A 22185-nucleotide genomic window follows, 5' to 3' on the forward strand; every position below is an offset into this window, starting at 1 on the left:
TGGCAACTTCTGCTTCATAACTTGTGATATGTTTTACCTAGAACTATGAAACCTTAATCGAATTCAGATCACCATAATGTGGTTGAGCACACACAATTTCGTCCGGATCTCTGTACTAACTTCAGAGTTATATTCCTTTAATTGTTAAAAAATCCACAGATCTGTACATAACAAACCAACCAATTGGTAGAATTTCATTAAACTTCTTTCATTCTTTTCCATGAACATTCATTATAAACATGTGAAGTTGTGTACCCATGCCTGGTCTACCCATTGCTTTGGTCACATCCCCCCTCCCCCACAAAATAAAAAATCATTCCCCATTTTTTTTCAAACCTTCCATGACTATTTATCAGCATGCAAAGCTGTACCGTTCCCCTACTTCACTACTTCACCCAGTCATGACCCTACCCCCAACATTTTTTTTTTAATTTTCCATGAATAATAATTATAATCATCATCAACATGTGAAGTTTTGTACCCTCACCGGCCCCCTACATCTTACTTGATTGCGCTCTCTAAAGGACATCTGTTCTTTTAAGTTAAAATCGCAACACTTGATGCAAAACTACTCGAAGACAATATTTCATTATTGTTACACTTCAAGCTCACATATTAAATAACCCCATTTAATTCTAAAAGCTAAGCTTATTACAGTAAAATTAGTCCATTCAAAATAATGTCATTAGACAGAATCAACATAACATACATTTATTATGTACACTTAAGGATAACATGGTGTAATAGGCCTCAATTTCACCAAAAGCGTACATACAACTTGATAATGTAAGCTTTAAAAATGTCAAACGATAGAAATAAGGTGCATATTGACAAGTTATATAGTGACAGAAGTTTCCTTTAGATTACCTCCCTTTTTTCATGAGTTATCTCTCCTGAAAAATAAAAAAAACTGATTTTCTCCATTTCCCTACGGGGAATTTTAGATTTCTGTTTGATATTTGTATCAGAATCATATAATGCAGCTTTCTATCGCAAAATTTTCTCAAAACTCAAGTTCAGATTCTCATAAAGAAATTATATATTTCCCATAGGCATCAATGTTAACTTCAATACCGATTATCTCCCCAAAGAATGATAAAATTTGAAAAATATCTCGGTGAAAAGTTTTTAATTTTGAATGTCTTTAAAGTGACCAAATTTCATTTAAGTATTACAATTCAGTTACAAGATATGAAATATGGCTATTACCCCATGTTATCCTTAAAACATTCATTTTCTGTTAAATTGATTTTGACAAAAGTAAATGAAATTATGTGCTTCTTAGTAACATCCTTAACTATTTGCCGGATTTTTTGCCATTCCTCACCACAAACCCTTTGGGTGGGGGATACCAATTCATCGAATTTGCTTGTTGTCATACATTTTCTGTGTAGCTCTATATAGTTCAGCCTGTTATCAATACACTACACGCCGAAAAGCTGTTATATGTAAAACACTACAGGAAAAAAGTACTGGAAAATGTATTTCAGGTGATCACTTGCAAAAAAAATAGCGTAACAGTTACGTGACTTTCATAGTAGGCCGAAGTGCGAAAGTTTTACACATAAAATAACGTTGATATCCAAATCATCGAGTTAAAAGTAAAAAAAAAATCTTGAATCAAAGGCAGATGTCAGAAATGCCTTGTTCTTATAACGCTTTACATGTACGCTTTTCGAAACGTTGATCGAGGGCCCAGCGAGTAGTGCATATATTATGTGATGTTTGACATCAAATTTCTGTGACCTTGAAATGCAATTCCTATAGTCTTACCGTTATTTGTTTAGAAATTATCTGCAACTGAGCCCCATGTGGTTCTGGGACGATCTGTGTATGAAAAGAATTGGAACCACTGCCTTACCCTTGCATGATCGTAAGAGAAGACTAATAGGGTCTTGACACTTGGTTTTGCTGTAACTCTGTGATTCCAGCAGGTATGCAAATTTTGATTCCATACCTCATGTTTTTATTTCAATGTAAATGAGATGTGGAACCAAAATTTGTAGTCCTGTTTGGCGCCGTATAACCTATACTGTGTTGGTGCGCCGTAAAACCCAAATAAATAAATAAATAAATAAATAAATATCTGCAACTGATATTCATATAAGTGACTTTCGATTCACCTTTGAACCACATCGATAGCCTAGTGATAGAGCGTCCGCTTCGAATGCCGGAGGTCATGGGTTAGATCCCGGGCTGCGTCATCCTAAAGGCGTGATAAATGGTACCAGTAGCTTCCTTGCTTGGTGCTCAGCCTTACGACTGGCTTCACTTCTCTGACACCCTCGTGGCAATTGTTTCTATCAGGATTAAGGGGTCGAGAGTAAATATTTATAAGTTGTAGAACTTGCTTCACAATCCACCTAAAAATAGTATAAGCTAAAATAAACTTCGATACAACATTATAGACTCAATCAGGGCCATATCAGAAAAAACACGAATTGCTCATACAGCCCGAGATTAACTGACACTCAACGACGATATGTAACTCAATCATAATGTATTTTCACGAAAAAGAAAAACGGACATGCTGTAGTTATGATTGGTAGAACGTCAAGGGCCCCGTAGAGTTGTTAGTAAGTAGTTATCATTGTTCGAATGTCAATGGTCCCGTAGATATAGTAGACAGAAGGTGTGATTTGATGAATGTCAAGGGCAACGTAGAGTGGGTAGTCAGTAGTTTTTACTGGTCAAATATTGAGGGACTCCGTAGAGTTGGTAGTCGGTAGTTATGACTGGTCGAATGTCAAGGGCCCCTAAGTGCAGAGTCGGTAGTCAGTAGTTATGATTGGTCGAATGTCAAGGGCCCCGTAGAGTTGGTAGGCAATAATTCTGATTTGTCGAATGTCAATGGCCCCGTAGCGTAGAGTCGGTAGTCAGTAGTTATGATTGGTCGAATGACAAGGGCCCCTTAGAGTTGGTAGGCAATAATTCTGATTTGTCAATGTCAGTGGCCCCATGTAGGGCGTAATCGGTAGTCAGTAGTTTGTGTGGTCAAGTCAAGGGCCTTAGATGGTGGGTCATTTTTGATGTCAAAGTGGCCCCGTAGATGTTGGTAGTCATATGATTTCCGAATGTCAAGGCCGTCGTAGATCGGTAGTCAGTAGTTTGATTGTCAAGTCAGGGCCTCGTAGAGTGGGTAGTCAGTACTTTTGATTGGTCTAAAGTCAAGGGCCTTGTAGAGTTGGTAGTCAGTAGTTGTATTGGTACGGTGCCAAGGGCCCGTAGAGTTTTCTGGCAACAGTTATACTGGTACAATGTCAAGGATCCCTGGCTAACATAAGTCGATAGAATGTCAAGGGTACCTTGTAGTTGTAAAGATAATTCGCTGTCAAAAATCATATGGGTGGTATGTCAAAGACTCAGAATATTTATGAAGGAATGTTTTTCCTTATATTTTCAGGTAAATAAAAAGCAGGAAGAAGAATGAGGACGTTGAAATTAATTTATGATGCATTTCTGTCAATTGCATGTTGTAAGTATACCTTTACTTTACTAATCATTCTAGTAATAAGCATTGAAAGATGCAGTGGTAGAGCGTCGGACTCCTGACCGAGAGGTCGCAAGGTCAAATCCCGTGGGAGAGGAATTTGACCACGTTCTCCATAAGCCCTTACCTATGCGTGAGAACTGGTAAAACATCAAGAGAATCAGTCATCGAGCTTAGAAATGAATTACGACAAATAGAAATACAAATAAATTTAAACTAAAACTTATACCCTCTATCTGCCAGTTTGTATTGCAAGAATGTAAGTCTTTAGTTCGTTTTTTTTTTGTTTTGTTTTTTCAAAATTCTTCCAAGATATTGCATCATTAGAAATTAACAACAGCTTGCCCGCATGAATCAAAGGTAGAAATAACTTCAGTGATTAAAATTGGACTTGCCTGATAATCTTACTTAAGGAAGTAGACTCGCATTAACACTAAAAACTGAGCATTTTCGGCATGCTTCGGACATAATGTATCTCAACGCACACATAGCTTTCCGTAAAAGTCGGAAAATACCGAAAGGGCATACGGAGAATACGGAATTTGCCGCTTAAAAAAAAAAATCATCAGTATATTCAAAGGCAAAGGAGTGATGTCTTTATGTAATTCCATCTGTTTGAACTTCTTAAATCATTATTTAACAAAGTTATGAGCATTTCGATATTTGATCAAAATGGCAACCATTTTGTTTCCTTAATGGTAACAAAAAAACACAAAATGGCGGATTTAATATATTTGTAGATTCATATTTGAACTGTATTTTCTTATTTCTGTAAAATAATTTCTCTACTTTTCCCAGCTGTAATGAAAGATATTACCATGTTTACACTCAAAAAACATATGAAATTAATCTATTTATAAGGTCATTTGCCAAATAAAGCATTAAGACGTGTGTAAATTACGTCATAAACAAACTAAAATGGCTGCCTTCAGGATATTTCGGCTTTATTAAAGGCTTGAGGATGGCATTCATATAAAAATAACTTATTGTCAAGCATTCTTTGCCCTTTAAGCATTAAGAATAGTACATGTAACTTTAAAAAAATGTACTAAGCATAATAAGTCAAGTACTTGTAGATAAATGAAATAGACAGAGGTTTGATTTACAACATGTGCGCTAGAAAAAGTGCAGTCATCTTTTAAATAAAATATTTAGGCATTGCATACTTCTGAATTTTCATTCAAACCGGACTGAAAATGATATCACGAAGAAATAAAAAAAAAAAGTTCTTAAGAGATCAAGAAACGTGATCTGTTTAAACTTTTGCAAATAAAAAGGTTCTCTTCCTATTAATTCCTGTATAAATATTCAGAAACTGACAGGAGTCAGGATTTCCTAGCGAAAACATTTAATCACATAAAACGTCATTCAGTTTCACCGAAAGATCTAAATATCAGTTCATTTGATGACTGCCTGGATAAAATACATGTATATAATACGGAAATGAAGATCAGTTTTATAAAACTTTGCAGAAAATTATATGTATTCGATGTAAGACAAAATGTTGGTCATGTAAAGATTTAATGAAAACAATAGTGTTTCCATCAGTTGCGTAGAATTCGTCTGCAATGCCACATGTTGTCGAAAGTATACTAAACACAGTTGATAAAGTCTGCATTGTTACGAAAGTTCCATTATGTGTACATACGTTTACAATTCCAGTTAGATTTGGTCTGAATGTTGATCCATTTTTGCCCTGCAAATAACTGAAAGCTATTCATTAAGTTTGTTATGTTATGTGCAAAGACGTACATCAAGGTATGGTTTGTTGATACAGTACTTTTTTTTCTTTTTCAGTGGTGTCGTGTATAAAAGCAGACTGTGACAGCCCACCTAGTATTTCAAATGCTGTCAACAACATCACAGGCTCCCCGCCTTATTCAGAAGACACAACTACGCGCTATGACTGCGACCTTGGGTTCAATCCAGCGGGAACCAGTCGCTATTACACATGCAGTAACTCAGTCTGGATCGATGGCAACTTCCGGTGTGAGCAAATATACTGCTCGCACGTTGAACCACCAGAAAATAGCCAAATTGTGGACACACCAACGAATGAAGTTGGGACTGTTATACAATTCGCATGCGATGAAGGATATGACATGTCCGGGCAAAGCACAATGACGTGTCGAACAGATGGCAACTGGCTCCCTTCTGTGCCCCCAACGTGTATCGCAAAGGACTGTGGGGAATTTGGTTCAATACAGTACGCTGATACATTCCAGGACAATTCAGAAGTGGAAAGAAATCGTTATGGTAGTGTCGTTGAAGTGACTTGTCAAAATGGAAGGGTTCTTACTGGTCCGCCTCGGGTGAAATGCGGAGCTAATGGTCAATGGGGAGTTCGACCAACCTGTGAAATCCTACAGTGCCCTGCATATCCAAATATAAACTCGTCTTGTATAAAGGCTGCTGAGTTGTCTGGCGATTTCTATTTCATCCTTTGTAAAGAAGGGGTATCAACGCGAGCAGGGCCTGATGCTGCAGAATGTGTATCAGGGGAATGGGATTCCACTGAAATGGCATGCTTATGTGACTGTGTCATTCCTGAGTACGATTCCAGCTTGTTAACTATATCAAATCTGAACAGTTTTGGCAACCTACCCCACGTAACGGCACTCGAGTGGACTTGTAACGGCGGAAGTTCCACGTCTTCTATTGATAACGTCGTTTGTATAGATGGGAAACTCAGAGCAGAAAAGGACGGACAAGAAATTATAATTTCCAATTTCTCCAACCCCTCTGATATTAATCGTATTATTATGTCTGAAATATGCGTTTTACCAACCACGGAATCTTCTACGACTACAACATCCATATCACCGTCAGTATCGTCAACATCTCCAATAACGCAATCTTCGGCAAACGATGTTGAGTCATCATCTAAAGCAAGTAATGGGAAATCTCTTACAACGACAATCAAACCAGATAGAAATAGAATAAATTCAGGAACAGTTGGCTTGAATTATCAACTGTGTTTTTGCATTTTCTGCATTTGTCGTTTGTTAACGAAGTTAACCTGAAATGTTTTTATAGGTAAGGTACGCGTTCTTGACATTTAAAATGGATTCATATTTTCTTTCCCAAGTAGATCGATAATTTATTTTGGTGATTTTGATCAAAATTGTTTTCTCGTGTGTTTTTTTTTGTTGTTGTTGTTGTTTTTTTAATTTGCATCTTATTTGCTTTATGTTAAAGGGGCATATGTCCAAATGTGCTCAGTAAATATGCCAACAATTAACATTTGAAGGAGTAGTTTAACTATGATTTAATGCCGACATCACTCTTTGTCTTACTTATTGTTTAAATATTCAATTTTGCTACGTTGAAAATTATTTAACTTATAACTTTGGTATGAAATTTTCTTGGTACGATAGAATGACATCCGACATTATAAATGAACAGTTAATGTTAAATGTCGCCTTATTGAACGTTTTGTGATATATTTAAAAATAAAGTTGTGGCCTTTGTGGCGAGTTTATGGAGTCCATGAAGTGACATCCGACATTTTATTTGAGACATTACGCTCCTTATTTCGTAAAAACAAATGAAATATAACATTTGCGTGATGATGAAAATGTAAAGTCCGAAATAAAGGTGTTGGGTGTCACGTTGTTTCGTTTTTACGAAATCATATTTCACTATAGCGGAAAAATAGTTCATATTGACGAAATAAAATTCACATTTATTAATTTAAAAGATATTCGCATAATTTTAAGTGCGTTTGAAGAAGTGTTAACGTGCGGTATCCGCCTTTGAACAAACCACTTAAAGATATGTCCGCCTAAATGCATGTCACAATATATAAGCTGCCTTTTCCTGTGCATGCGCACTTCTGGTGAATTCCGTTTTCATAAATGTGCTTCGTCACGTAAAAGAGGACTACATATGATATAGTTAATTAAAGGGTATGAACTCCCAAACAAAAAGTACTACACAACGAGATATTTTTACATTAAGATTCCATATTTCGATGTTATGTACAAACCAATACAATGTCGTCGGGAAATTTTGATTTTTCGCCTGTAACTTAAAATATTTTCTGGTGATAATTTGATAGTTACAACGCCGGTTCCTCGCTCTTTGATAGATTCAATGCAAATGTCTAGAATAAAATCTCATTGACTTCATATGTGGTTAGCAACTGATAGTACTAAAATTATGATTAAGAAAAAAAAGAATTACTTTTAAGAATGCTAAAGACAATTCGCATTTATAACATGTGCTGGTTACGTGTGATATCCGTCCCTATAACAACCACTTAGTAGATATTTCCGCATTTTAAACTGTTTATTCCGTTGTGTGACAACTTCTGGAAAATTCCGTTAGCATAAATGTGCTACATCATGTGACAGAGGACTATCTCACTACATATTTCAATTTTCTGAAGTAAGAAAAATCAAAAAGTTTTAAATAGAAGAGGTTCTTTTTACAAGACTGCATGTTATTAAAACTCATAAAATATATTTCTAAAAGCCAGGGATAGAGTGTATTTTATTTGGCACCAAACGCCCAGTATAAAAAGCACAATGGCGGGAAATGATGTTACGGTTTATGTCAAATGTTTGGTGAACTAGTGACTAATTCGAAGAAACAGTAGGTTGTGTGAGAGTTTTGCACATTGTATGTATTGATTTCATATATTACTGTCGCTTAACAGACGAATAAACGACTTGTAAAAAAATTAATTTCACGTAACTTCATCCGCCGTTTGAAATTTTACACGGCGCAAACGTACTACTTTCGTAGAGGTTGACAGAGACGAAATTGAGGCCAGTACCGATAACTCTTAAAAAGACATTGGGGACGTCTATTCACGTTGGCGTAAGAAAACATCCGTCTGGTTATAGCCTAATTTGCACAGTTTTTTTCTATCATTATTTGAATCAGTATTGAATAAAATAATTTATTTTCATATTTCAATTACATACTTATAATGTTATTCATCAGTTATTTATTTTAGCGCTCAAAATGAGATCGAGAGTTTCAGCATATTTTTTTAAAAAAGAAGTCCACTTGACATAAATACAGTAAACTTAAAACATTCTGTAGTGCCGTTTTAATGTGACAACTCACAAATATATAGCCGCAGTTCTGTAAATAATATGCGGATGTAAATACAGTATGCTTAAAACATTCTGTCGTGACGTGTTTTCAAGTACCTTTTAATGTAACAACTCACAAATATAAAGCCGCAGTTCTGAAAATAATGTGCGGATGTAATGTCGGAAGTTTTACATGAAGCTTATTGAAATTCAATAATTTCAAAAATTTGAAACTTCATTCATTGACTACAGGACATATCCGAAGCACAGTATGTATAGTTTTTGTATATATATCGAAAATAAAACAGCTAACCCACCATTATTATTTTGCCAATGTTTTAAAACAAATTCTGACAGTACTTTTATCTTAGTGCACTATGTTGTTGATAACTTTTCAAAATTTCAACATATTTATACTATGCTATGTAACAAACTTTTTTTCATTTTACGTCTCTAGAACTCATTTTTGAAAAGTCACATGATACACTTAATTAAATGTGTAGAATTTACAAAATTAGCGAAAAACGATATGAAAGAAGAATATAACAACAACAACAACAAAACCCAAATTGACCATATTCTAGTAGTGAATCTGTATTCCACTCATTTCTAAAAACACAACTTTTATGTGTATTTGTGTGACTTTTAAGACATGCGGTTTTGCAGTAAAATGAAAATAATTAGACCTATATTTTCACTAAAGGAACAAATGTCATTTTTTTTGTTTTACACACTTGTAAAACCCGAAACCGAAGTACACATATCTCATAAGGCCGTTACTGTAGATATGTGTACGAGGTTTCGGGTTTTACAAGTGTGTAAAACAAACAAAAAATATGACATTTATTACTTTTGTTTCTTTTTATAGTCGTTCTTACAAATGTAGATCTACAAATTATTTCAAATCTCTGTACTGGCAGTATAAATAAAAAGTGAAAAAATAGTCCAACATCGGGAGCAGCACAAAAGTTATCCGAATAAATTTGTTTTACACACTTGTACAAACATTCCGTTAGCCAATCAAATTGAAGAAAATGGTCCAAAAAAGAAACAAGAGATACTGTCTTGACGTTCTGATATGTTTAACAACAAAGTGCATTTGCGACCAGCATGGATCCAGACCAGCCTGCGCATCCGCGCAGTCTGGTCAGGATCCGTGCTGTTCGCTTTCAAAGCATATTGCAATTAGAGAAACCGTTAGCGAACAGCATGGATACCCAGGCTGGTCTGGATTCCATGCTGGTCGCAAATGTACTATGTTGGTTTTCTCATGATGCGGCTCAGTCATGTTGATCTGATATGTATGTATTTAGAAAGTACTTTCGGTAAGTGTCGGCAAAGGATTAGCTGTTTTGTTCAGTGTTTGATTATATAAGACAGTTGATTTTAAAATCATTGTATTTTGTCCGACTCCTGCACGCGTCACAATATTTGCCAATGTTATTAATGTAGTAAAACGATGTTTTGTTCCCAATCTGTGGCCCAATGGTAAAGCCTAGGTTGGCGAGTGTCTAGGTCTTCATGGGCAAGTGGTTTGGCATTCGTAGCAAAGTGGTTGGCTCTTCATGCCCGAGTGGTAAGGCTTTCTTGGCCGAGTGGTTAGGTCTTCATAGCCAAGTGGTTAGGTCTTCATAACCGAGTAATAAGGTCTTCATAGTCAAGTAGTTAGCTCTTCATTGCCAAGTGGTTAGGTCTTCGTAGCCGAGTGGTTAGGTTTTCATTGCCGAGTGGTTAGGCATTCGTAGCAAAGTGGTTGGCTTTTCATGGCCGAGTGGTTAGGCTTTCCTGGTCGAGTGGTTAGGTTTTCATAACCAAGTGGTTAGGTCTTCATAGCCAAGTGGTTAGCTCTTCATTGCCAAGTGGTTAGGTCTTCGTAGCCGAGTGGTTAGGTCTTCATTGCCGAGTGGTAAGACATTCGTAGCAAAGTGGTTGGCTCTTCATAGCCGAGTGGTTAGCTCTTCATTACCAAGTGGTTAGGCTTTCGTAGCCGAGTGTCTAGGCCTTCATGACCAAGTTGTTAGCTCTTCGTAGCAAAGTGGTTAGGCTTTCGTGGCCGAGTGTCTAGACCTTCATGGCCGAATTGTTAGCCTTTCGTAGCCGAGTGGTTAGGTATTCGTAGCCAGATGGTTAGCTCTTTGTAGCCGAGTGTTTGGGCCTTCATTGCCGAGTGTCGAACCCCTCATGTGCGAGTGGTTAGGCCTTCGTAGCAAAGTGGTTGGCTTTTCGTAGCCGAGGGGTTAAGGGTTCGTGGCCGGAAGGGTTTAAGTCTCTGAAACTGAACGGTTGATATGTGATATAACTTGTACAGTTATAATCAAACTTCGTATAGTCGGAAAGAAAAAGGGTTAATTATCATGCAGTAATTAGAACAAGAAAATAAGACCAGTTGTAGTAATTCCTTCCCAAACAGTTTATGTGTTGGACCCGCATTGATATATACATATAGTTGTTATAGACTGGTTTTCTTGCTATTAATGTATATTGTTTGCCATGCATAACATAATATCATAGTGGTTACACGCTTGACTGTCAATCCAGAGGTCCAGTGTTCGAATCCCGGTCCAGGGTCTGGAAATTTCTGAGATGCTCTAGAGTGTCTCCCACCTAACTTAGAGGCCTGTACTGGTTCTTCCCAGGAAAGACGGCTTCATGTGTATTGGTGTCAACGCCCCATCACCATCGTACCCTGGTGTCAGGATAATCGTATCATCGTGCGTTCGTACCATCACTACCGTCTGTCTATACGCCTGACATGCACAATAAATTTAAGATAGACGCCGTGCAGCTTTGGAAAGCATAATTATTTCATCTTTAAAAAATGATCATTTCTACAAGTTCTACAACATAGAAAATAATACATCTCTTACTAGATGTTACATGTTCAAGTTCTAGAATTATTAACATGTCATAGTTCTGAGCACAAGTCCACCCGGACGATCGTGGGAGCTCAAACATTGTTGACATGCCCGATCACGTACTACATTACTGTGTTATCAAAATACAAATTGTACTTTAAAAATAATAATTTACACTCACTGAACACTAAAAAGAAAAGACATTTTCATCCCTAGTTAAGCAATACTTCGAATACTCCTCACATACGCATCTAAGTCCGTCCCACACCGAATAATACTAAGATTTACACTCGTAGTCCGTCCCATATTGAATACTTCTCAGAGTTAAGAGAGAATAGTCCTCGGAGTTAAACTCCTAGTCCGCCATACGTTGAATATTCCTCCAATGTACACTCCTAGTCCGCCATACGTTGAATAATCCTCAGATTTACACTCCTAGTCCGTCCCACATTGAGTAGTCCTCGGAGTTAAACTCCTAGTCCGCCATACGTTGAATATCCTCCAATGTACACTCCTAGTCCATCATACGTGGAATACTTCTCAGTTGTACACTCCTAGACCGTCGCACATTGAATACTCCTCAAAGTTACACTCCTAGTCCGCCATTCTTTGAAAGCTTCTCAGTTTTACACTCCTAGTCCGTTCCACATTAAATATTCATCAGATTTACACTCCTGGTCCGGCATACGTTTGACAGATGTACACTCCTAGTCCGCAATACGTTGAATACTCCTCAGATGTATACTCACAGTCAGTCATACGTTGAATACACCTCAGATTTACTTTCCTAATCTGCCATACGTTGAATACTCCTCAGATTAAGACTCCTAGTCCGCTATACGTTTAATTCTCCTCAGAGTTACACTCCTAGTCCGTCCCACATTGAATACTCCTCAGATTTACACTCCCTGTCTACTCATCGGATTAACATTCCGAGTCCGCCATACGTTAAATACACCTCAGATTTACATTCCTAGTATGTCCAACATTGAATACACCTCAGATTTACATTCCTAGTATGTCCAACATTGAATACACCTCAGATTTACATTCCTAGTATGTCCAACATTGAATACTCCTCAGATTTACATTCCTAGTATGTCCAACATTGAATACTCCTCAGATTTACACTCCTTGTCCGCTATACGTTGAATTCTCCTTATATTTACAATCCGAGTCCAGCATACATTGAATACTCCTCATTTTTACACTCCTGGTACATCCACATTAGATACTCCTCAGATTTACACTCCTAGTCCGCCATTCGTTGAATATTCCTCAGATTTACACTCCTAGTCCGCCATTCGTTGAATATTCCTCAGATTTGCACTCCTTGTCCGCTATGCATTGAATACTCATTAGATTAACACTCCTAGTCCGCCATACGTTGAATATTCCTCAAATTTACACTCCTAGTCCGCCATACGTTGAATACTCCTCAAATTTACACTCCTAGTCGGCCATAGTTGAATACTCATCAGATTTACACTCAGATCCGTCGCACATTGAATACTCCTCAGATTTACACTCCTAGTCCGCCATATGTTGAATACTCATCGGATTTACACTCAGGTCCGTCGCACATTCAATACTCTAGATTAACACTCCTAGTCCGCCATACGTTGAATACTCCTCACATTTACACTCCTAGTCCGCCATAGTTGAATACTCATCAGATTTACACCCTATCCCGCACATGAATACTCCTCAGATTTACACTCTGTCCGCCATATGTTGAATACTCGACGGATTTACACTCAGGTCCGTCGCACATTCAATACTCCTTAGTTTACACTCCTAGTCCGCCATAGGTGAATACTCCTCAGATTTACACTCCTTGTCCGCCATACGTTGAATACTCATCGGATTTACACTCAGGTCCGTCGCACATTGAATACTCCTCAGATTTACACTCCTAGTCCGCCATAGGTTGAATACTGGTCAGATTTACACTCAGGTCCATCGCACATTGAAAACTCCTCCGAGGTACACTCATAGTCCGCCATACGTTGAATAGTCCTCAGATTTACACTCCTAGTCCGTCCCGATTGAATGCTCCTGAGATTTACACTCCTAGTCCGCCATAAGTTGAATACTCGTCAGATTTACACTCAGGTCCGATGCACTTTGAATACTCCTCAAGAGTTACACTCCTAGTCCGCCATACGTTGAATACTTCTCAGATATACACTCCTAGTCCGCTGTACGTTGGATACTCCTCAGAGTTGAATTCTCCTCAGATTTACACTCCTTGTCCGCTAAGCATTGAATACTCCTCAGATTTACACTCCTTGTCCGCCATACGTTGAATACTCATCGGATTTACACTCAGGTCCGTCGCACATTGAATACTCCTTAGATTACACTCCTAGTCCGCCATACGTTGAATTCTCGTCAGATTTACACTCCTTGTCTGCTATACGTTGAATATTCCTCAGTTTAACACTCTTAGTCCGCCATACGTTGAATACTCATAAGATTTACATTCCTAGTCCGCTTTACGTTGAATACTCCTCAGATTTACACTCCTGGTCCGCAATACCTGTACAACTCCTCATATTTACATCCCTGGTCCCTCCACACCATGAACACTCCACTATTTACATCCTAGTCCGCCACACGTTTAATGCTTATCCAATTTAAGCCTACATGATCAGATTCGCACGCACACTTGTTAACTAGTACATGCATGAAAATAGTCTTATGATTAAAAGAAATACCACGAGTGAAATGGGATCGTTGTTGACCTCTGTTTTACACACATATGGTACAAATGAAACATTGTTTAGAAATTTTATAGGAACTAATTTTTGACGGCATTACTTATATAGTATATCACTTCCACATTGTAATAAAGTTGTTGTTTACTTCCATTTGCCGTTGCCTCGACTTTAGTTAATTTCTACTATAAATCTTTTTTCCTTTCCAGACAACTGAAACAATTTCATTGACAATGTTGCACGCTGTTTATGACGTTCTTATAGCATCTATGCTAGGTAAGCCGTACAAAACACGATCTTTGCTAGGTAAGCGATTTGCTAGGTAAGCCATACAAAACACTATCTTTGTTAGGTAAGCCATACCAAACACGACCTTTGCTAGGTAAGCCATACGAAACACGATATTTGCTAGGTAAGAGATACTAAACACGATCTATGCTAGGTAAGCGATACCAAACACGAATTTTGCTAAATAGGTCATACAAAACATTATATATGCTAGGTAAGCCATACTAAACACGATCTTTGCTAGGTAAGACATATTAAAAACGATCATTGCTAGATAAGCGATATCAAACACGATCTATGCTAGGTAAGCCATACCAAACAAGATCTATGCTAGGTAAGTTATACCAAACACGAGCTATGCTAAGTGTTATACCCAAAACGATCTATGGTAGGTAAGCCATACTAAACACGATCTTCGCTAGGTAAGCCATACCAAACACGATCTTTGCTAGGTTGGCCATACCAAACACGATCTATGCTAGGTAAGTTATACCAAACACGATCTATGCTAAGTAAGTTATACTAAACACGATCTATGCTTGGTAAGCTATACCAAACATGATCTATGCTAGGTAAATTATACCAAGCTCAAGCTATGCTAGGTAAGTTATACCAAACACGATATATGCTAGGTAAGCCAACTAAAAACGATCTTTTATAGTTTGGCCATACCAAACATGATCTATGCTAGGTAAGTTATACCAAACACGATCTATGCTAGGTAAGTTATACCAAACATGATCTATGCTAGGTAAGTTATACCACACACAAGCTATGCTAGGTAAACCATACAAAATACGAGCTATGCTAGGTAAGTTATACCAAAACGATCTATGCTAGGTAAGCCAACTAAATACGATCGTTTCTAGTTTAGCCATACCAAACATGATCTTTGCTAGGTAAGTTATACCAAACACGATCTTTGCTAGTTTTGCCATACCAAACATGATCTATGTTAGGTAAGTTATATCACACACGAGCTATGCTAGGTAAGCCATACAAAATACGAGAGCTATACTAGGTAAGTTATACTAAACACGATCTTTGCGAGGTGATCCCTACCAAACACGAGCTATGCCAGGTAAGCTCTAACAAACACGATCTATGCTTGGTAAGCTATGTTGCACCTCAAAATGGTATCAACGCATTTTGGAAGTCACTACCAAAACGCATTACACTCAGCGCAATTTGGTAGTTTAAAAAGATGTAGTACCAAAATGCGTTGGATATGTACAATTCCAACGCAAAACGGTAATAATAATATTCTCAAGATTTACAAAAAGAATATTATGTGACGACTGGACAATATTGTTTCATAGAGAGTCATGATGGAACTTAGTCGCTCATCCGACCTTGCCCTTTTGACCTTGAAAATATAACGGAAACTCTTCATCTTTAAAGAGAAAAAATATTTTTTTCCGGAGTTATTTAAAAAATATCTAGGTGGAGGACCCACGTGCCATCCTCACATTTCTACTTCGTTTTACAGAATTCAACATTTCGTGCTTCGAAAAAATCCCGGTGGACTATCCCTCCGACAACACTAGAACATTGAAACAATACAATGTTATTGCATAGGAAGAGTCGTTTGAGGTCCCCTTTACACGCTCAGGAATATATATACATTTTGGTTGTTTTTATATGAAAACTATATCTCAGTATAGAGGAACTTCAAACCCCCTCCCCCAACATTTTTATAGGAGACATTCCCTCCTTTTATCTCTCTCTTTTGTGCGTAATGTAAAAATGAGCACAGCCTCTGATGCTAAAAAAAAATACCAAAATACGTTCCATTCCATGATCCTTAACATATTACATGTACCCTTGCAACGCATTTTGTCGCTGCCAAAACTCGGCCGAATTTTGGAAGTGACTACCAAAATGCGTTGCTACCATTTTGAGGTGTAACAAATCTATACCAAACACGATCTATGCTTGGTAATCTGTGCCAAAAATGATCTGTTAGGTAAGTTATACCAAACACGAGCTATGCTAGGTAAGCCATACAAATCACGATCTTTGCTAGGTAATCCATACCAAATACGAGCTATGCTAGGTAAGCTATACCAGTCACGATGTATATTAGGTAAGCCATACAAAACACGGTCTATGTTGAAGCGTCCTCCGCCACATTACATGAAAAAGTGTTCCAAAGATTATGTCGGTGCCTGCCGATATTCTTCGACGAAACCTTATTCGTAACTTGTAATTCTTAGTAGGCCCAAAAGCAAGACTTACTTCTTGGTAAAAACAAAACTGTTTATTTGCAAACTTGTTTTTGTTTTCCAGTTGTGTTGCATATTAAAGCTGACTGTGACAGTCCTCCGAATATTGCAAATGCGGACAACAACATCACTGGTACTCCACCTTATTCGGAAAATACAACTGTGCGATATGACTGTAACCTTGGATACAATCCGACGGGAACCAGCCGATTTTACACCTGCTATGGCAACACATGGACTGACGGTAAATTTCGGTGCGAGCAAATATTCTGCTCATACGTGAAACCTCCAGAAAATGGCTATGTAGTGAACAAACCAACAAATGAAGTCGGAACTTCAATCAAATTTGCCTGCAATGTTGGGCATGATATTTCTGGAGCTGACTTGATGAGATGCCGAACAGACGGCAAATGGAGTCCTTCTGCGCCCCCTACATGCATCCCTAAGGATTGTGGGGAATTTGGGTCTATACAGTATGCAGATACATTTCAAGATACTACAGAAATCGAAAGGAACCATTACGGCAGTGTCACAGAGGTTACGTGTCGAAATGGAAGAGTTCTAAACGGACCGCCTCGTATCAGATGTGAAGCTGATGGCCAATGGAGTGATCGGCCAACGTGTGAATTCTTGGATTGTCCCCAATATCCAAATACAAACGCGTCGTGTGTAAAGCATTCTGTACTGTCTGGCGAGTTTTATTTCCTCATTTGTAAGGAAGAGATATCTACCAAGACTGGTCCTTCTGCTGCAGAATGTATATCAGGTGCTTGGGATTCCCTTGAAATGGCTTGCTTTTGTGACTGTGTCATTCCTAATTATGACACCAATGTAATAATAACTAATCTTAACAGCTTTGATAACTTGCCGCACGACACAACACTTGAATGGACTTGTACAGGTGGAAGTTCCAAATCTTCAGTTGAACGCATTATTTGTATAGATGGAATACTCAAAGCAGAAAAAGATGGAAAAGAAATTACGGCTGCAAATTATTCTAATCCCTCTGATATAAATCGTAGTCTTATGCATGAACTATGCATTTTACAAACAACAGTAACTTCTTCCAATGTTACAACATCCAAACCAAGTTCAATTCCGTCAACACCCTCAGAAACACCATCATCAGACGTTTTAACTGCCAATTTTTCTTCAGTTGCAACATCCATGCCATTACCAGTGTCATCCATATCTTTAAGTATGGGTTTATCGCCAAGTATATCAATTGTATCAACCTCAGTCCTATCCAAAGTTACAGTTCCCACACCAACTACAATATCGTCCATATCTTCAAGAACGAATTCAGTAACAAACGCATCATCAATAAACTCAGGAACAAAAGTTCAGGATATCTCTCCAACAAAAGTCTTATCTGTGACTACATCACCCATATTAACTTCAGTTTCACCGATCTCTTTAAGAATGGATTCATCGTCAGAAGATTCAGCTCTATTGTCTTCAAACTTAGAAAGAGAAATAGGAGAAACCATTCCAACAAATGTCTTATACCCGACTGGAATACCAATACCAATTTCAGTATCGTCTATATCTTCATCTTTGGACATACCAATTGTATCAGTTACAAAATCTCAGGAAACTATACAAGCCGCAGTCCTATCATTGACGAGAACATCGATACCAACTTCAGTATCATCCATATCTTCAAGAATGAATTCAGTAACAAACGCACAATCTATAAACTCAGAAACAAAAATTAAGGATATTTTTCCAACAAAAGTCTTATCCGTGACTACATCACCCATACTAACTTCATGTGCACCAATCTCGTCAAGAATGGTTTCATGGTCAGACGATTCAGCTGATTTGTCTTCAGACTTAGAAAGAAAACGTGAGGAGACCATGCCAACAAAACTCTTATCACAGACTGGAATGCCAGTACCAATTTCAGTATCGTCTATATCTTCAATGGTGGATTCATCTTTGGACATATCACCTGTATCAGTTACAAATTCAGTTACAAAATGTCAGGAAACCTTACCATCCACAGTCCTACCATTGACTAGATTACCCATACCATCTTCAGTATCGTCTGCATCTTCAAGAATGAATTCATCATCATCAGACATTTCAACTTCATCATCTGTAAGCACAACAATAAATGTTCAAGCTACATTACAAACACAAGTGTTACCAAAGACAACGCTATCAATAACAACGTCAATGTCACCCACGCCTTCAAGAATGGATTCATCGTCCGACTATTCACCTGTATCAACTACAAACTCAGTATCAGAAATAAAGGGTACCTTGCCAACAATAGTCCCATCCTCGACCCAAATACCCATACGGATTTCAGTATCGTATATATTTCCAATAATGGAGTCATCTTTAGACATATCAGCTGCATCAGTATTAGAATCAGTGACAGAAAGTCAGGATTCCAAGCAAACAAAAGATTTAACCTTGACTAGATCATCCATACCAATCTCCTCAATATCGTTCACATCTTCATTAATTGAATCATCATCAGAATTTTCAACTTTATCATTTTCAAATGTATTAATAAAAGACCAGAGTGCAATATTTATACCAGCAACGGTATCGTCCACATCCTCAAGAATGGATTCATCGTCAGATTTATCTTCTGCACCAAGTGCAAACATGGTAACAAAAAGCAATATCCTATCAAGTGATAAGTCTTCTACAATGACAATTGAAACAAAGAATATTGAAATAAGTTCAGGGGCTGTTGGTCTGAATACTTATTTGTTGGTTTATATTTTCTTTCTCTGTTATATGTTACAACAGTTTACTTAAATCCAACAATGAAGACCAAATAAATCACTAGTCCTCGAGCATTCATGATTTTACAGTTTGTGTTTAAACAACAGATAAGATCTTTTGAAGGCATTTCTTATTTCGAGTTAATGTTTTACAGCGTTTGTCTTTTAACATATATTTACCTTACAAAAACAATGAATCAAATTCATACGATGTTCAAAGTATTAAGTAACTTTCGATATCCAGAATTATAGGCGCAGAGAGAAAACTTCCTGCTCACAGTCCTCGAGACGAGTTCAGAGACAAGTGGACGTGAAGTGAAATAATACTTAGTTCAAGCGAGTGATGCCAAAATGACGAAAATAACACATTGGTAAAACTCGTGGCGTCGTAAAATTTTCATTTCTACAATTTTGCCAAGTTACTTGCATTTTCGCAAGTTTGAGTGAAATTTCAGTCATTCAGAATGAAAGAATTATTTCTTTTTCTAAGAGCTTCTGCATTTTCCTGCAATTTTATTTGGGGCAAATGGTCGAATGGGCAACTGTCAGAGGAGATTAAGCGTATGAAAGTAAAGTTTGTTATTGCGCTATTTTATAACTATGCCAGACTAAACAGAATAAATCGATTAATTATGTAGAATAAAACATACATATTGCTGCAGTGTTTCCTTATTAATATATACCAGCATCTTACCAGTATTCTTCGGTTTACTGGTCATTTCATTGGACGTTTTTCATACGTTTTCGCGATATCAGATATTAACATTCTTTCTGTAATTGTGAAGAAAGAAAGAAGAAACAGAATATACTGGTCATGATCTGCACTGCTCGCCATTCGGTCAGTAACATTTTGGTATGCACCCCTTTTGACAATCAATGGAACTGTCCAAATTGACAGATGAACAAGTTTATTATAGAAATATAGCAGTGTAAGGGACTAGACTTCAACATTTGCAAAATAATATCCATAGGTTGTTCGCTTGTTCTTTGGGATTTTGTTACGCACTTTGTCACAAAAGCAAAATCCACGGAAATTATTCCCCAAACGAATAATTATGGTTTCTAAGTACCGATTTCATATATATCTTGTGTGTCCTTCCGTGTATTATAACCTGTTATAAATGCAATCTACGCTCAATTCTTACTAAACCTAAAAACAGAATCGTTTGTATATTTTTAAAAGATTACATCTCATATGTAAAATCGTGGTAACAATACGATTATGTAGAGATAAAACATCTTTTCATACAGCAGAGGTTACCGAATAGTATATATTTCATATTTCCATGTTAATTTGGAGAGAAGGCAAAATCTACTGTCTTGAAACAGTTTTGGGATACACATGCCGTAAACAGTTACAGTTACCTTCAGTCACAAATATCTTAATCCTGTATGTTGAAGAACACACTGCTCTAGGCTACGATATAAGTTTTTACGTAATTTAAATATTGATAATATATATCTTCATAAATAGATATGCGTATGGAACCATGAAGTGCTAAAATGCATTTATATTATTAAATGTGTGTGTGTGCGCGTACGTGCGTGCGTGCGTGCGCGAGTGTGTGCGTGCGTGCGTGTGCGTGTGCGTGTGAGTATGCGTGTGCATGTGGTAGTGCGGACAGTGGGAGGAGAGATTGTAATCACTTTCAATCATGCTTTACTTTCCTATATTAAACCTAGGAAATAAAACACAATAAATATTACAGTTAGAAACGCTACTTGTCTGAGAAATTCAAAAAGAGTTTGTCAGCGTTCGTAGAATACAAATATACCCACCAAGAGTGTTTACAAAGTGAAAATGATAAGAATGAATCATTTTTAGTCCCACATATGTCCCGCATAGGTTACTTTTTCATGACAGGGATACCAATGTCTACATTTCATAACGTCACATCCGGCATCAACTCTCGTCGTTGCCAACCATTTTTGGGGTGTTTTTGTCATGGTACAGTTTGTAACGCCAGATATTATTTATTGGTCGAGAGAGCTAAGACGCTTTCCTACGGAGGTAAAGGCCCCGTGTTCAATTCCTATACCTACGCCTACTGCGTAGTGTCCTTGAGCAAGGTACTTTATTGTGAATTCCTCAGTCGACCAAGCTGTAAATGGGTACCGGCAACTTGCTGGGTGTAAGGTATGATTGGTTTTAACTGTTTTTTAAATAGTGTCACTCTAAAGTTCTACAGAGCTTATGTTCTTGAAAATTGTTTCACAAAGCGACAGTAGATAAAATTTACCTTTACCTTTTTACCTTTAGTGCTAGACGAATTATATCAAAATAATGTCATTAGGCAATATCTAACTGTAGTTTTTATAGGCTTAAAGGAAAAGAGCAACTCAGAGGCGTTGGTGTAGTAACAACAAATCATTCCATAGAATCTCCTTTTTTCACCAACAGTAAATATATGTAACGTTTGGAATTTAGTTTGTGACCCGTAGGTACACAGTATTTTGTCATCATAGGTGTCGGTAACTCCCCATCAATGCACACCATTTGAGAGTGATTGCTTAGATAAATTACATCCGACCTTCAAAATGGTGCTCAAGTCAGTGCAACACAGTCAGATTGTCAATGGTTATGGTTCAAGTAGCTTGTAACAACATACATGTAGTTTGGTCAAGAGACTGAATAATGTCGTTCTGAAAGTTCGTTAGGTCAACCTGGTCTTTCATTAGTGCATATTAAATTGACTGAATTCTTCTGTATGTAGACTGCAGTCCCTCAAAGAGTTGATGCAAGCACTTTGTTTTTGTGACTGTGGTTCTAGCCTAGGTTTCTTTAACCTAGATCTTATTTTCACATTCTTAAATATCT

At 37.4% G+C, this 22185-nt stretch overlaps 2 protein-coding genes across 6 annotated transcripts in view; both read left to right on the forward strand.

Annotated features, from left to right (window-relative positions):
- The window catches only part of LOC123533337 (E-selectin-like), a 71084-nt gene extending 64457 nt beyond the window's left edge, over positions 1–6627 (forward strand). For all 4 annotated transcript variants that reach the window (XM_053519997.1, XM_053519996.1, XM_053519998.1 and 1 more), the window contains 2 exons: positions 3404–3475; positions 5288–6627. In XM_053519997.1, coding sequence (XP_053375972.1) covers positions 3427–3475; positions 5288–6513 — 1275 coding nt within the window. In that variant the 5' untranslated portion in view covers positions 3404–3426 and the 3' untranslated portion in view covers positions 6514–6627. The remainder of the gene's footprint in view (positions 1–3403; positions 3476–5287) is intronic.
- A 1288-nt stretch (positions 6628–7915) lies between these two features.
- Positions 7916–22185, forward strand: part of LOC123533679 (uncharacterized) — a 30006-nt gene continuing 15736 nt past the window's right edge. Inside the window, exons 1-3 of one of the 2 annotated variants that reach the window (XM_053520002.1) lie at positions 7923–8804; positions 14320–14386; positions 16688–20024. In XM_053520002.1, the coding sequence (XP_053375977.1) occupies positions 14344–14386; positions 16688–19401 (2757 nt within the window). In that variant the 5' untranslated portion in view covers positions 7923–8804; positions 14320–14343 and the 3' untranslated portion in view covers positions 19402–20024. Of the gene's footprint in view, positions 8805–14319; positions 14387–16687; positions 20025–22185 lie in introns of those variants that run through there. The other variant, XM_053520003.1, reaches the window with a different exon arrangement.

This window comes from Mercenaria mercenaria, chromosome 12, assembly GCF_021730395.1.
Source record: "Mercenaria mercenaria strain notata chromosome 12, MADL_Memer_1, whole genome shotgun sequence".
In the NCBI taxonomy this organism is placed as follows: domain Eukaryota; kingdom Metazoa; phylum Mollusca; class Bivalvia; order Venerida; family Veneridae; genus Mercenaria; species Mercenaria mercenaria.